This window comes from Globicephala melas, chromosome 13 (genome assembly GCF_963455315.2).
Source record: "Globicephala melas chromosome 13, mGloMel1.2, whole genome shotgun sequence".
NCBI classification, from domain to species: Eukaryota; Metazoa; Chordata; class Mammalia; order Artiodactyla; family Delphinidae; genus Globicephala; species Globicephala melas.
In genome coordinates, this window is record NC_083326.1 from 88,832,528 (window position 1) to 88,848,794 (window position 16,267).

The 16,267-nt window shown below is 50.7% G+C and overlaps 1 protein-coding gene across 15 annotated transcripts in view; it reads left to right on the plus strand.

Annotated features, from left to right (window-relative positions):
- Positions 1-16,267, plus strand: part of EP400 (E1A binding protein p400) — a 112,442-nt gene that overhangs the window by 39,518 nt on the left and 56,657 nt on the right. For all 15 annotated transcript variants that reach the window (XR_009566327.1, XR_009566328.1, XM_030859918.2 and 12 more), the window contains 10 exons: positions 86-271; positions 2,235-2,375; positions 3,160-3,238; positions 3,922-3,971; positions 4,316-4,373; positions 5,191-5,280; positions 9,429-9,536; positions 10,465-10,655; positions 10,895-11,072; positions 15,698-15,834. Coding sequence is in view for 13 of the 15 variants with exons in the window: in XM_030859918.2 (XP_030715778.2) it covers positions 86-271; positions 2,235-2,375; positions 3,160-3,238; positions 3,922-3,971; positions 4,316-4,373; positions 5,191-5,280; positions 9,429-9,536; positions 10,465-10,655; positions 10,895-11,072; positions 15,698-15,834 (1,218 nt within the window). In the remaining 2 variants the exon portion in view is untranslated. The remainder of the gene's footprint in view (positions 1-85; positions 272-2,234; positions 2,376-3,159; positions 3,239-3,921; positions 3,972-4,315; positions 4,374-5,190; positions 5,281-9,428; positions 9,537-10,464; positions 10,656-10,894; positions 11,073-15,697; positions 15,835-16,267) is intronic.

Below are 16,267 nucleotides of genomic sequence, written 5' to 3' on the forward strand. Positions count from 1 at the left end.
GTAGCAGGGTCGCACTGACTGGGGTGTGCGTCGGTGGCTTGCACTTAAACTGTGCCGGACGTCTTCCACCCCGTGCTCCTTGCAGGAGAACCAGATCCATCAGCGGATAGCAGATTTAAGGAAAGAAGGCCTGTGGTCCCTCAGACGGCTGCCCAAGCTGCAGGAGGCCCCGCGCTCCAAATCGCACTGGGACTACCTGCTGGAGGAGATGCAGTGGATGGCCACAGACTTCGCCCAGGAGAGGAGGTGGAAGGTGGCCGCTGCCAAGAAGGTGGGTTTGAGACACAGGCCACCGCGGTGCCCAGGGGTCATCAAGCAGCGCCAGGGGCTTAAGTGTGCGGACGGAGGTCTCCCAGCCCCACTTTCTAAACGGTTTTTCTTCTTAAATATTTATTTGTTTGGCTATGTTGGCTCTCTAGTTGTGGCACACAGGCTCCAGAGCGCATGGGCTCTGTAGTTGGCGGCGCGTGGGCTCTCTAGTTGAGGTGCGCAGGCTTAGTTCCCCCGCGGCATGTGGGATCTTAGTTCCCCAACCAGGGATCGAACCTGCGTCCTCTGCGTTGGAAGGCGGATTCTTAAGCACTGGACCCCCAGGGAAGTCCCTCTAAAGAGTTTCTGGACTTACGACGTACGACGTATCTGAAGAATGTTTTGCTGCTATTTAGAAAGTAACTGCTGCGTTGCTTCATTTCTGAGGGCTGTCCCCAGTGCTCTAGCGTGGACTGCTGGGAACAGACACGGCCCTTCTGCTGCAGTTCTGACCTGGGATTTGGGTTCTTTTTCTGGCCAGTTTTGCCCGGCAGTTGGCATGAGGATGCCTGCAGCCCCCCAGATCCAGGCTGAGAGTAGGAAGGGGGAAGAGGCCAGGTGGCTGGCCGGCAGCTCGGGCACTCATCCCGGCCCTCTGGCTCCCCGCAGCCTGCCTGCTCTGTGTTGCCTGGTCTTCCGGTCCAGCTTCTCTCCAGTTCTGGCTCAGCATTTATTACCTTCTCTCTGCTCCCAAAGTAGGCACCCAGCCCGGGGTAGGACCTCTAGGAGATGCTACTGCTAAAGCTGGCAATGTGGAAAGTGACAGATTTCTAGGGCTCTTGGGTCCCAGAGTGTAGAGCAGCTGCCCTTGCGCACGTGTACAAAGCTCCAGGCCCAGCTGCTTCTTCCTCCATCACTGTGTGTCTTTATTCCTCGGGACCTGGATGCTGCCTTCGTATTTCCTATACTCTCAGGACTGGGGATTGATCCTGTGTGCCTGGCCTGTCCACCTCCCTCCTCTGAATTCTCCCCCTTGCTTTCCCCCCGTAGTTTTGGTAGAGAGAAGCCGAGACCAAGGGGGTAACAGCAGGGTCTGAGTGTAAAGGGTCTTTAATCAGATTCATGTGTATTTAAGAAAAAAACCAGATCGCTCCTTAAACATTTCCTTTTTCACGAAAGTTGATGGCCCTGAGCATGTGGACGCAGGGCTGGACAGGGCAGTGGCCGGGGCCAAGGGGCAGGGATGGACGCCGAGCGGTGGGACTGAGAGGCAGCTGAGCCGGGGGCCGCGGCTGCGCGCTGTGCTGCCCCTCCTCGCGCCGTCCCTCTACCCCCGGGAGCCGGCGGCTTTGTGCGAGGGGTGCGCGCTGACCAGCACAAGGCCCTGGGAGTCCTGTGCTGGGCGGCCGCCTCGGGGGCATCCCAGAGCTGAGGGGCTGGCAGCTCCGCTGCACTCGGGACTCAGGATGTGTCCCTTTCTGAGTTACTTCTCTGCACCTTTTGGAGGTACAGCTGGTGAAGAGGTAAAGAGTAGAAATTCTGGAAAGCGGTTTTAAAGCAAAAGCCTTAAAAAATATGAATTATCCCAACCCAACTTTTTTAATCCTAGGAGTTAAATTTGGCTGCATCCACGCAGTGGAAATGATACGTATTAAAAATGATTTTGATCTGTGTTGATTGATGGAAAGACATTACTCATATTAAAGGGGGAAAGGACGATTGTAGCACAGTGTGATATTCCATTTTGGAGAAAAATATGTGTATTTGGTAAAATAACACTTGTAGGAAAGCCAGGCAGACCGTTGGTGGTGGTTTGCTCTGGGATCAGCATTTCTCCCGCGTGCCCGTAGAGCAGGTGAGGGTGTGTCTCTCTGTGGATTATATGTAGTTACGGGCCAAGAAGATGTTAAAGAAACGTTATGTATCTTTTTTCTGATAGCATGACACAGCGCACAACGTAAAATTCTTGGACTTTCATTTACTAGCTTGTCAGAACTGTAGTGCGTCATCACGAAGAGAAGCAGCTTCGGGAGGAGCGGGGAAGGAGAGAAGAACAGAACCGATTGAGACGAATAGCTGCGTCAACTGCTAGAGAAATAGAATATTTTTGGTCAAATATTGAACAGGTAAATTCTGAGACTTTGATTCGCTCCTGGGAGCACAGACTGTGTCGGGGTTGCTGAGGCGGCCTTCTGAGCCCAGCCTGCCTGTGCCGTGGGGAAATCCCACAGGCGGAGCCTGTGGCGTCGTTTGGAAAGGCGGGTGCCCGCACTTCCTGGGCACCTCTGGGCTGTTGGCTCATCAGGAGACCTGGTTCTGCCTCTGTGTTTCTCTTTGTGCATCGAAATCCCCATCAGCCGTGGCCTGCGCGCTCTCTGGTGTCTGGGAGCCTTCCTGAGGGGCCCTTCCGGTAGTTCTGTTTAGTATTGGCGCAGGTCACTAAAAGCTGCTTAGTTCCAGAGTGGCTTGCTCTGTCTCTCGCTTCCTTTTCGTAAAAATTCTCTTCTTACCGTCTGACAGAATTTGGGCAGGATGCAGTTGACACAAAATAATGAAAGAGTACCAAACTGAACATTTCTCTTTGGACAGCGTGGGGGGTTAGGGTTGCCAACCCTACGTGCAGCTGAAGATCTGCACACAGCTCGTCATCTGCCCGCTGCATCTGCGGTTCCATGGCTGCGGCTGTAGCTAGCCGCAGACCGTGCAGCTCTGTAGGGTTTACTACCGGAAAAAATCTGAGTACCAGTGGACCTGCACAGTTCAAATCCACGTTGTCCAAGGGTCAGCTCTAATCTGAAATGGGCTTGGGGCAGCTGTGCTTTTGGCCGACGTGTGCGAGTTTTAATGTTTTCATATATAGAACTTGTGTTTCTTAGTAACGCGCTTATTTATTTAACTCTTTGCATTTAGGTTGTGGAAATAAAACTACAAGTAGAATTAGAAGAAAAAAGGAAAAAGGCTTTAAATTTCCAGAAAGTCTCCCGGAAAGGTATGATTACTTTTTAAAAAGCCTTCCCCTTTTGCGGGCTGTGTTTGCTCGATTTTCTGCTCACCGTCGCCTTGTGACATCGTGGCTTCCCGTGGAGCCTCCCCGGTGAGGCTGTTTACTCAGCAGCCTGGTCCTGGCATTTCAGTTCTTCTGAGATTCGCTAGTATGAATCAATAAGCCCCAGGGTGACCAACTTTGGGGGGCTCTCAGGATTGAGGTTCTGAGCCTGTCCCCTGTGTCCCCGGAGAGTGAGATGAACTCCCCCGGCTTTGCCCCCCGCCCCACCGCGGTCCCCGTGTCTAGGCATCGTGCTGCTCCCACGGCGCTCAGCAGTAGCTACCCCATCACTGGAAACCTGGGGAGGGGGCGGGGAGGATTCCTCCCTTTTACTGATGAGGAAACTGAGGTGAAGGAGGTGGTCCCTGTTGAGAGTCACGGAGCTCTAAGATTATGCAAGTCATGAGCGAGAAGCTTTGCCAGGTTGGAGACTCTAGGTTCCTGCTGAAGCCGAGAGCGGGCGTGGCGGTGTGGCTGTGCCGCCCTGCGTCGCAGAGGGGAGGTGGGACCTGCCTTGCTGTCCTCTGCTCTCCTTGGGGGGCGGGCACAGGTGCCCATGGTCGTGTGAGGAGCATCACCTCCTCCACTGCCTTAGTGAAAGCGAATCGCGTTACCTGTCTCTTTAGGTAAAGAGTCGAGACCTACAGGGCTTGATGCGTTACGGGAAAGCTTTGTGGTGAGTTCGGGACTGTCGCGTCGCTGTGCGAGGGGGTGTCTGTCTGCAGGAAGTCGTAGGCATGAATAGCGTTCTCTCGCTGGAGAGCAGTCCCCCTTGGGCCTACAGCTGGTTCTTTCCAGCTTCAGGCTCACCTGGGTGTTAACCTTGGTGGTTTGCGGAGAGCAGGCGTGGGTTTCGTCTTGCTTCCCCGCAGCCTCCTCCCCACCTTTGTGGTGTCTGCTGTGGACACGCCTGGCACGGCCTCCCAGGTCCTCCCGGTTGCATGTTGACTACAGTTCTGCTCTGGGTTCTCATTCTGTGTTTTCAGATCTCACACTTATGATTTGTGTTCTGTGTCACAGGATTCGGGGATACCTGGAAGAAAAAGAAAAGCAAGCACATCTTTAACCGATGATGAAGGTCTGTCCCCCTGGTGCTTTGGCTGTCTGCAGGGCTCTCTGAACGCGCAGCTGGAGAGCTCACTCGGTGCTGCCGGGGCGTCGAGGACCGCCTGGACCGTGAGAGTCCGGTGGCTCAGTGGCTTATGCTCTTGGGGGCTGGGGGCCTTGGTGGATGGTGGGGTTTTGCAGTGGAGAGACGAGGAGTTGGATTGTGGAGGAGGGAAGGTGTCGGACCGTGTGCGTGCGTGCGCACGCGTGTGCCTTTCGTCGGTAGGGAGGAGAGGCAGTGCGTGTTGGGGGCAGGAGTCAGCGGGAGGGAAGGCGTGCCATGGTGAGGACTCAGCTCAGATGGAGAGGTGGCCCGAGGGCGGGTGGGACTCTTAGCCACCAGGAGCCGGCTGTGGGGTTGCAGGGCTGGAGGTGCCGGACAGGAGCTGAGCTCGAGGAATCCTCAGCTGGGCAGGGGCTGGGGCCTCTGAAATGGGCGATGATGAATTCATAGTGACACCGAACAGCGTGCTTGTGGGTCTTTCTGTAGTGGGCTCTGCAGGTGGACAGGAAGTCCCACGTCACTCCCTGTTTGGGCCTGGGTGGGTGTGATGAAAGCCGGCCTCTGGTTCACACTGTGAGATGGAAGAGAAAGTATAAAGTATGGTCCCTTGTGTTTGCTTACTTAATAAACTATCACTTCCAGATTTAACCTGAGAAATCAGGACTTAGTTTTCACTTCTCTGATGGCTGTGCATGACAGTTTTGGAGCCTTGTAGCGTTTCTTGAGTAATTGCGAGGAAGATGCCGTGGGGTCTCTCGCTGACATTTGATGGTGGCCATTCCAGTGGAAGACGAGGAGGAGACGATTGCAGAGGAAGAGGCGCTGGAGGGGGCTGCGGACCACCAGGCGGAGCTGTTGGAGTTAGCCAGAGAAGGTGGGCTCCGAGCGGCTTCCTGCGATGCTCTATTAAACATTTATTGAAACACACACGTAAGGTATGAAAACCGCAATAGGTTGCATGCGGTGTAAGCGGCCACGCCACCCAGTGTAGGAGAGAGCGCCATTCTGCCTCTGCCCTTGTCCCAGCGGGTGACTGCGGCCTGGATCTTGGCGTTTATCATTCCTTCCACTCAGTTTCCCCTTCCCCCTGCGTGAATCCTGAACGTACCGCTTTGTTTGGGTCTTAGAACTTGGTATAAACGGAATCACTCTGGAGGCTCACCCGCTGGCCTTTCTCAGTTCCGTTTCCGAGTTTCGTCCTCATGGAGGTGTGTTGCTACAGAATCAGTGCCCACGGCTGAATGGTGGTCTGTGTGTGCATGTGTCACGGGTTAGCGGTTGTGCTGTTGGTGGGCAGTTCGGTGGTTTCCCTGCATTCGCCCTCACAGGCGGCGCTGCCTGCAGCACTCTTGTGTGTCCTGTGCACACATGCTTGAGCGTCTGTGCTCAGAGCAGGGGGGCCGGCTTGCAGGGCGTGCACACATGAGGCGGCGCTCCGCCGTGGTTGGAGTGCTGGGCCGGGCCCTGCGTCCCAGGAGCGCCTGGTGGTGTCTGCCTGTGGTGGGGGAGTGTGACCCACGAGGCGCAGCGTCTTCTCACAGCTGTCCTCGCCCCCTTGGTTTTGGGTTTTCTTTTCTGTACTGACTCTGGGTGTTCTTCCTGTGTTCTGGACACGTTTCCTTGTCAGTGACGTGTGTCCTAGTAACCTTTTTCCAGTCTGGGGTGGGTCTTCCTTCTCTTTATGGTGCCTTTTGAGGAACAGGTGTTCTTAATTTTAGTGTAGTTGAGTTTGTCCGTGTTGTTTAAAAGAAATTTTTTTAACCTCAGGATCAAAAGGATGTCTTTGTGCATTGTCTAAAAATTTTTGTTTTACGCTCGTATCAGTGTTTGTAATCCACCAAGAATCACTTTTGTCTCTAGTGTGAAATAAGAGTGCAGTTTCTTCTTTTTTCCCCAAATGGTTCACTAACTCTCCCCGTGCCATTTGAAAAGGGCATCGTTCCTCAGTGATGCTCAGTGCCGGCTCACGTGTTAGTCACATTTTCCTGAGACGCACGGCTCTTTCTGGGACCTTCATTGTTTTACTGGTCAGTTTGTACCAATACCACACTCCCTTGATTACTCTAGCTTTGTAATAATTCTTGAGGCGTAGCTAGGTCAGTCCTTCTGCCTTATTCTTTTTTAGGAGAGCTTTGACTAATTTGGGTCTATTTCAGATGCAGCTCAGAATCAGTTTATCAAGTTTCAGAGAAAAACTGCTTGGGGATTTTGATTCAAATGTGGTTGAATTAGTGGGTGTTTGGTGAGAATTGCATCTCTATGAAGAGCTTTTCCAACCTATGATCAAAGTAGCCTCTCGGTTTACTTAGATCTCCTTCAATCGCTTCCGCTAACATTTTATGGTTGTGTATTTTTATTAGATTTATTTCTAGGTGCATTATATTTTTTGAAGTTGTAATCAGTGGTTTTTTTTTCAGATTACGTTTTAATTTGTTGCGGGTCTGTAGAAATGCAGTTGATTTTTATTTACTGATCTTAAATCCAGCAGCTGTGCTAAATTCTCACATTACTTCATCTCTGAAGAATAACGGTGTTTTCTCTATAACCCTGGTCCTTCTATGGCCGTTCCTTGCGATGAAGTGTAGAAATAGAGGTGCTGATGGTGGGCACCGCCGGCTTGTTCTTTTGTTTCTGGCTGCACCACACAGCTTGTGGGATCTTTAGTTCCCCGACCAGGGATTGCACCCGGGCCCTCAGCAGTGAGAGCATGTGGAGCCCTAACTGCTGGACCGCCAGGGCATTTCCCGGCCTTCGGCTCGTTCTTGATTTGAGAGGGACATTTTCACCCGGCAAGGCAGCAGCTTGTGGCGGTTGGTCGCGACTGCTTGGTTCAAATCCAGTGTTCTGTTTTCTCTTCTCTTAGCCTTTCAGCTACACCTTGTCTTGCATTCTTGTTGCAGGCCTTTCTGATTCTTGTGTGCATCCCTGACTTGGTAGAGTCTGTGTTAACTTGGAGCTGCTCTACCCCTTCCTGTAGGGCAGGAATTGGGAGCAGCCCGGCCGGGTGCTTCTGGCTCGGGTCTCACGGAGATGCGGCCGCCAGCAGGCCCAGCCTCCGGTCCACCCCTGCTGGCCCCCTAGCTGGCCGGGTGGATGGTTGTTGGCAGGCGAGCCCAGTCCCCCTACACGGGGACTTCTCTGGGTGGCTGTTCGAGCGTCCTCAGGATGGGGTGGCACGGTGGCTGGTGTCCCCACAGCAGGCAATCGCCCTGGTTATCCCTGGCCACTCAGGGGAACTGACCAGGCTGTGACCGCAGGGAGCCGTGTCACCGGGGCACATCTTCGTCCATTCACTGGGGTGCCTCTTCCTGGTCGGGTCTCCTCTCGTGCCCCTCATGAACCTTTCAGCACTTTCTTTATGTAGATGTTGTGAATTTTTTAAAACCTAAATTCTAAGTATTTAAATACTTTCTGTCTAAAGAAGTATAGAAATACTTTCTGTCTAAATAGAATCTTCTTTCCCATTATATCTTCAAACTAGTTCATATGTGTGAAGGCTGTTGATTCCTGTGAGTTGTTTGTTCCAAGACACCTTACGAATTATCTTATTCTTGAGGTAGTTTTTCAGTTGTTTCTGCTGTTTTTCTTTTTTTCCTACTTTGATAGTCATTATATGATGTATATGTACATTTCCCTGCATTTTGTTATGAAAACATGCAAACAGAAAAGTTGAAGAACCTTATTACGAACGCCCATACACCCGCCACCTCCCTTCCACAATTGGTCTTCGCTTTATCACGTATCTGCCTATCAGCCCCATATGACGAATAGTTTAAATCATGAGCAAGTGAAGTCACTGGATTATAAGTCTTAAACGAAGAGAGCCCTTAATACTGTTCTTTTGGGGTACTTCTCTGTGGCGTTTGTTACTTTGACCACAGATTTTAGTGACATACGGTGTACGTGCAGAAAGGCTCATGTATCACAGGTACACAGCTCACAGCGTTCGTTGCCTTGTTGTATATAACACCCAGTGGAACTGTGTTTGAATACCAACCTGGGTCCAAGTTTCCGATTACTACCCTGGACAGACCCATGGAGTGGGAAATAGTGACGTCAGAGGGCATGAAATTTAAAGCTCTTCAGCTTTTCACACTGGTTTCCAGAGAAGTTAAGCCTGTTCGTACCATCACCCGCCGTGGTGAGACTGTTCGATTCATTATGCTCATCCAGCATTACGGTTGTAAGGTGGTTGCCATGCAGTGGGGGATGCACTGCGCACTGGTTTCTGGAGGTGCTCAGTTAAAGGGATGCTTCACGAGCCCTTTAGAGTGTTTTGTGTGTGAGACAGCTCCATGTCCCTCGCCCACTGGGCTTCCGTGTGGTGGGCTGTTTGATCAGTTAGGGTGAGCTCTTTATACAAAAAGTCTATAGCAATATTTTATCATCTTTTTTGAACATTGTTTTATTTTTACTTTGCTTGATGTTTCGCATGTTTATGTCTCATCTCCTCTGATTATTTCTATCGTGGTATTTTTATATTTTCATTTATTAATCTGTAGATTTTACTGTACATTTATTAAGATTATTTCAGGAATATTTGTTCCTTTATGAATAAAAGTTGAGTTTCTTCATTTCAAAGATTCTCATCTTTATAAAGAAAAGGTCGTATATCTTGTATCAGTAACGGGCAATCATTATTAGTTTTTGGAAAAAGATAAATGTGCTTTTAGAAAATACATACGGTTTCCAAGGAATTAATTTAAAGCTAGGAAAAGGAATATACGTTTGGCCCCTGAACAACACGGGTGTAAACTGCACAGGTCCACTTACTTACACGTGGAGTTTTTCCAATAGTAAACACTCCAGTGGTGCACGATCCACGGCTGGTCGGGTGTGGAGGAACCTCGCACAAGGAGAGCAGACTAGTTACACTCGGGTTTTCCACTGCAGGGTCGGCAACGCTGACCCCTGAGTTGTTCAAGGTCAACTGTATATGAAAGGGCCCTTCTCCTGACTGTGTTTTCTTCCCTGCTGACACTATTGGTGTAAAATAATCTTTCTTCCTACAATCCTTTCCAGCTGAATTGCCCTTAATTGATTTGATGAAGTTGTATGAAGGTGCCTTTCTGCCGAATTTCCAGTGGCCCCAACCTAAACCTGACAGTGAAGAGACAAGTGAAGACGAAGGTCTGTTTTAACATCTTTGAAGAATTCAGCTTTGAAAACAAAAGCCAAAATACTTAACAGAGGAAGGGTGCTTAAAACAGAGTTTAAGAATTACCTTCACTCCTTTCAGTCTGATAAAAAGTTGAAAATATATTTAATATGAAAGTTTATATTAATAGTTTCATTAAATTCTGTGCTTTTTATTTTTATTGGTTAACTTGGCATAATTATCAGAGTACTTGATCAAGTTGTGAACAATGTAGAAATACTCTTCTCCAGATTTATACACATTTTACGGGCCTAGGTTTTATCATTTATCCAGGCTGTGCTGTGTTTGTTTAATTTAACACACCCAGTTTAAGGACTTTACTTGACTTTCATTGGAGTTCCAAGGAGGTACACAGACTACGCCCGGAAGAGTCCACGTGTTGTTTTCATCCCCCCTGTTCTGGTCCATAGACGTGGCTGCCTGCGGGGGGCAGCAAGGGAGGGGCCCAGAAGATTCTGCGGGGAGGCCAGGGCTTGCCGGACCCCACGCTGCAGCAGGACTCCAGGGGGGGCTGGTGGCCCCCTTGCTTGCCCAGACTAGGATGCTTCTGATCCTTCCATTCTTGGTGGTGGAGGGCAGTCACTAAACCCTTAGATGGCTGTAAATCTCTGGGTGATACTAGCTCCTGATGCTGCACAGACATTTTCCAACTTCACCCAAGGGCCTTCCAGAGCGGTCCTACAAACTCCATAAGGGTTTGTACCTGTTTATCTGGATACGTTGTTAACTATCTAAAGTGGATTAAAAACTTGCTGCTCAATTCTGTCTTTGAAGTGTTTGGGTTCTAGCAACTCCTTTTCTTTTTTCTCTTCTCTCTCTTTTTTTTGTCATGTTAAGTGGCCTCATAATACTATCACAGCCTCTCAAACCTCACAAATCCCGTTTTTCCATTGATCACAGACATGGAAGACTGCTCGGGTGACCGGGAGAGCCGGAAGGGTGTGGTTCTCATCGACTCGCTGTTCATCATGGACCAGTTTAAAGCCACAGAGAGAGTGGTTGTCGGGAAGCCTCACACAAAGGACATCGCGGAAGTGACCGCTGTGGCCGAAGCCATCCTGCCCAAGGGCAGTGCTCGGATCAGCACCGCGGTGAGCCGCTGCGCCCTGTGTGAGGGGGTGTCTCTGTTAAGGGGAAAAGCTACCTCCTTCCAAACGAGCTCTTTATCCCAACGGCAGAAGTTGTCAGGAAAAACAATTAAGGATCTTTCTTTTCCTGTTATCTGTAAATCATCTTTGTGGCTTTCCAGTAGGCTTATCATATGAGTGATCTGACAACAGTTGTAATTGTTGTTCTGAGATGTGCCTGTTGGGCCCGTCTGCCCCTGCAGGTGAAGTTGAACGCTCCGGCTCTTCTGTACGGCGCCCTCAGAGATTACCAGAAGATTGGCCTGGACTGGCTGGCCAAGCTCTACCGGAAGAACCTCAATGGCGTATTGGCAGATGAAGCTGGGCTTGGTAAAACAGTGCAGATCATTGCTTTTTTTGCCCACCTAGCCTGTAATGAAGGTAAGAGCTTGTTGTTTTTTGAACAGTTCGTATTTGCTGAAACTGAACCATAGGCAGTGCATCTGGCGTGAGGGTGGGGAGAGGCCTTTATTCTCTGCTCCTTTGTTCCGTGCTCTGGTCCAGACTCAGAGAACTGGGCTCAGAGGCACTCATCACTGGAACAAACAAAGCACTCGTTCACAACAAACACTAGATCGAGTAACTCACCATTTTTCAAAGTCTAACGTAATATAAGACCCATCAGGCTGTGTGACTGGGGCTTTGTGACTTCCAGGCCGCAGGGCCTCTGCGCTACTTCACGTTGGCATGAGTCCTCGCGGCCGGGCTCTCCCCTTGGGCTGCCCGTGGGCTGACGGGTGCGCGTCCCCCGTGGCGTGATTGGTCGCCCTGCCGAGGCCCATCGGCGCCTTCCCTGTGCTGTGGCGCAGGCCCTCCTGTCTCTCTGCTGGATCCCGCCACCCCTGGAGCCTTGTGAGGGCTCGGCGTCTGTGCAGCAGCAGAGGGATGGGGTGCCCGCACTCCGCGGCAGGCTGTGCCCTCGCCCCGGACGTCTGCCTCCTCACCCCTCGGCTCTTCCAGCTCGCACAGACGTTCAGCCTTCGGCCCCCGTTCACTGCCCTCCGCTTGGCTGTGGGCCTGGCGCCCGCCTGCTCCCCGCCTGTGCTGTGGGGCTGTGGACGAGCCTGTGTGCGTGTCTCTTAACACGGGACAGGGGCTTATAGGCTTCCTCCCGCAAGGGAAGTGTCCCGTAGCACCGGGGGTAGGGGAGCAGGAACCTCGCGTTCCAGCACGTAGCCAGCTCCTGAGGAAGCACAGGCCTCCACCTTCATCTCCGTGTCACAGCTTCAGTAGCGGGGGGGGCCCCTCGAGTTTAGGGGGAGTCGGCACCCTGAGTCGGCTGGACGGAGATTCCTTCAGCCCTGGGATCGTTTCTTCCTCCCCGGCCCCTCTAAGTTCCTTCCCAGTTACCTTAGCGTCTTTAGTAAATAACTCTTCTTTGCCCTTGGTTTTGAAAGCTTACTTGATCTTACCTCTAGTACAAATGCATCAACTTTGAGGCCTTATTTCCTTGTGCTAATATGTTTGTTTTTGACCCAGTACCACAAAGTGTACGATGTAGTACTTTAAAATGAGTTTTATATATATAGTTATCTCAAGATAGAAGAGCTACCTTGTCTTACTATTGTATTGTTTAGTTGAAAAAAGCGTTCATTATTGTATTTATAATAGTAAGAACTTGGAAGCAGTGTACACTTTCAAAAGGAGGGGATTTTATTTCATCGGTTGGACAAACAAATGGATCAGTTATTCGTTCCATAGGTGCTGACCCAGCACCTACCTGGTCCCAGGCACTGTTGTAGGCACCGGGGGTGCAGCTGTGAGCAGAACAAAGCCCCCCCCACCCGTGAGGCTCACAGCAGGCACAGTGAGTAAGGATTCCACACATGGGAAGCAGCACGTTGCCATTGTGTATGGCGTGCTCGGCACAGCCCGTGAGCAGAGGCCTGAGAAAGCCGTGGCCACCGGGATCGAGGGGCTTGGGAACATGGGGTGGTGGGTGCAGAGGCTGAAGGGGTTGCCGTCGTGTCTACGGGACAGTGCTGAGGCTGGTGCGGAGGCCAGAGGGTGCAGAGTCAGGAAGGCCGCCGGCCGGCCAGGTGAGGGCCTTGCAGGCTGCGCAGGCTCTGGCTCTTCCTGGTTAGAGGTCTGTGTTAGTGCGGGTGTCGGAGGGGTCACTGGACCTCCTTGGTGCTGGGAACAGACTCAGAGGGCCAGCTGTTGGGAAGCTTGCCGCCCTGGGGGAGAGGCGGGGGCCTGAAGGGAGGGCGGGCAGGCGTGTGCCGCCCACTCCGCTTCCGCAAAGGACAGGCCGAGTGGGGCCTGCCTGGGACCTGGCTCCCCTGCCTGCCCCCGCCCCCTGGAGCCCAGTGTCCTTGGCCTCCTCCTCACTGTGGGACCGTAAAGCTGGAGTTCACCGGTTCCTCAAGAGCAGAGGGCTCACTCCAAGAGACTCTGAGCGAGGGGGTTCTGGTAAGTTCACAGTTGGAATCCCTCACAAACTCACCACTTTTTTCTTTCTAAAGTAAAACAGCCAACAGTCTGTAGCTGTCCACCTGCTTCCATCCCCAGTGGTGACCCCCCGGGGCAGTCTGCTGTGTGTCCTGCCTTGCTTCGCCCAAGTGTCAACAGACATGCTCACAAACACATATATAGACACTTGTCCCTCCTCTCCAGAAATGGAACCGTGTGCTAAATGCTGGTGAAACAAACAAACAAACAAACAAACTTGCTTTTCACTGGAGGGGGAAGGCACCTGGGATTGATTTACATTTCCCTACTCACGAGGTCATGCCCTGCAGAGAGTGTATCGTCTGCTTGTATGTTTCCCTTTGTGAAATTTCTTTTTTCTTTTTCTTTTTTTTTTTTTGGCTGCACCGCGCAGCTTGTGGGATCTTGGTTCCCTGACCAGGGATCGAACCCAGGCCCTCCGCAGTGGAGGCACGGAGTCCTGACCACTGGACCGCTAGGGAAGTCCCATCCTTTGTAGAATTTCTGTTCACTTCCTTGTTCGTTTTCCTCTTAGGTGGTTTTATTTTAACTGAAGTATAGTTGATTTATATTATTGTGTTAGTTCCAGGTGTACAGCAAAGTGATTCAGTATTATATATATATATTTTCAGGTTATTTTCCATTATAGGTTATTACAAGATATTGAATATAGTTCCCTGTGCTATAGTAAATCCTTACTGCTTGTCGATTTTTTTTTTTTCTTAAATTTATTTTTGGCTGCATTGGGTCTTCATTGCCGCATGCGGGCTTTTCTCTAGTTGCGGTGAGCGAGGGCCACTCATTGCCGCGGTGCGCAGGCCTCTCATTGCAGTGGCCTCTCGCGTTGCAGAGCACGGGCTCCAGGCGTGCAGGCTTCAGTAGTTGTGGCTCGCGGGCTCTAGAGCACAGACCCGGCAGCTGTGACGCATGGGCTTAGTTTCTCTGCGGCATGTAGGATCCTCCCAGGGCTCGAACCCGCGTCCCCTGCATTGGCAGGCAGACTCTCAACCACTGTGCCACCAGGGAAGCCCTGCTTATCGATTTTATGTATAGTAGTTTGTATGTTAATCCCATACTCCTAATTTCCCTTTGGTAACCATAAGTTGTTATTTTTTTTTCTGTGTCTGTGAATCTTTTTTGTTTTGTAAATGGGTTCAGTTGTATTATTTTTTAGATTCCACATATAAGTGTTAACATAATATCTGTCTTTCGCTGACTTACTTCACTCAGTATGATAATCTCTGGGTCCACCCATGTTGCTGCAAATGGCATTATTTCATTCTTTTTTATGGCTGAGTAGTATTTGTGTGTGTGTGTGTGTGTGTACACCACATCTTCTTTATCCATTCCTCTGTTGATGGACATTCAGGTTGTTTCCATGTCTTGGCTATTGTGAATAGTGCTGCTGTGACCCTTGGGTGCATGTACCTTTTCTAATTAGAGTTTTCTCAGGATATGTGCCCAGGGGCGGGACTGCTGGATCATATGGCAACTCTCATTTTAGTTTTTGAGGAACCTCCATACTGTTCTCCATAGTGGCTGCACCAACTTACATTCCCACCAACAGCGTAGGAGGGTTCCCTTCTCTCCACACCCTCTGCAGCGTTTACTGCTTGTAGACTTTTTGACGGTGGCCGTTCTGACCGGTATGAGGTGATACCTCACTGTAGTTTTGATCTGCATTTCTCTGATAATTAGCGATGTTGAGCATCTTTTCATGTGCCTCTTAGCCATCTGTGTCTTTTGGAGCAATGTCTGTTTAGGTCTTCTGCCCATTTTTTGATTGAGGTGTTTGTCTTTTCAATATTGAGTTTTATGAGCTGTTTGTATGTTTTGGATGTTACACCCTTGCCAACTGTATCGTTTGCAGATGTTTTCTCCCGTTTTGGGTGGTTCTTTTCAAGGATCAGTAGTAATGACACTTGGCTTATGAGCAGTAATGGCTCTAGATGTGTGTGTTGCAGGTATTTTTTCCAAGCCTGCCATTTCTGACTTTTAACTTGGTTTATGTTTATTTGTAGCACAGAAGTTGACATTTATGTGTGTATTGCCCAGAAATTTAAGAAACGCTTAGTTTTCCAAAGAATGCAGTTGAAACCGTGTGCTTTGGGCTGGGTTGGGATGGGTTTGGGTGTGTTCTGACTGGCGGCTGGGGACCGTGACGAGTGTGAGTGTTGGACCAGCGCCTGTAGCATGGGGCTGCCAGCGGGCCGTGCCGGCCGCGGGGCTCGAGGCTGAGGGTCTTCCTTTCTGAGCATTGTTCACTGTAGATGGGAGTCCTTCCCCTGCTTACATTAAGGGGTCATGTTTGAATCCACTCTCATTTTACTGGCTGCTCACTCATTCGGTTCCTCTCTGTTGAGTGCGTCCTGCCTTGGCCCTGGGAGCCGGGCAGCGGCCCGTCCTGACGGTGGCGGCTGCGCTGTAGGGCGGGCAGGGACCCCCCGCGTCCCAGTGATGTCTGCTCTAGTCGCACCCTGGCCTCACCGCACACCTGCTGACCGGGCACAGCGCCGAGGACTTGCCCCAGACAGATGGTTTTTGTTACAGAGGGCATTTGTATGTCTCCTGTGTAGGCAACTGGGGCCCTCATCTTGTCGTTGTGAGGGGCTGTAACATCCTCAAGTGGGAGCTCGAACTGAAGCGCTGGTGTCCGGGGCTCAAAACGCTCTTGTATGTTGGCAGCCATAGAGAACTCAAGGCAAAGAGACAGGTATGTTAGTTTAAACTTGAAATAGAACTAAACAGAAAACATCTTACTTTCTATAGAAGACACATTTCAAAGTGTCCACGCCTGCTTGTTAGCGTAATTACTGTCAATCACTCGTTTATGAGATACGAGACCTTCTGGTTGTCTGGGCTTAGAGCCCCCTTGAAGCATAGACTACACTCAGGAAACAGGCCATTCCATGCAGGGCTTGTGTTCACCTCCCAGGAAGCGAGGGAGCTTCCCCCAGAGCTCGGATGGTCTCTGGAGGTGCTGTCATCCTTTTATTAAACTGTAGACCTGTTGGTTATCACAGGCAGAAATAAGAAAGTGTGATGCATCCTGAGTTCTGAATTACAGATCTGTAAAATCATTGCCATGGATGTGTTTATTAGGGATATTTGTGACAGACAGATGAGCTTCTGAAATAAACGTGGAC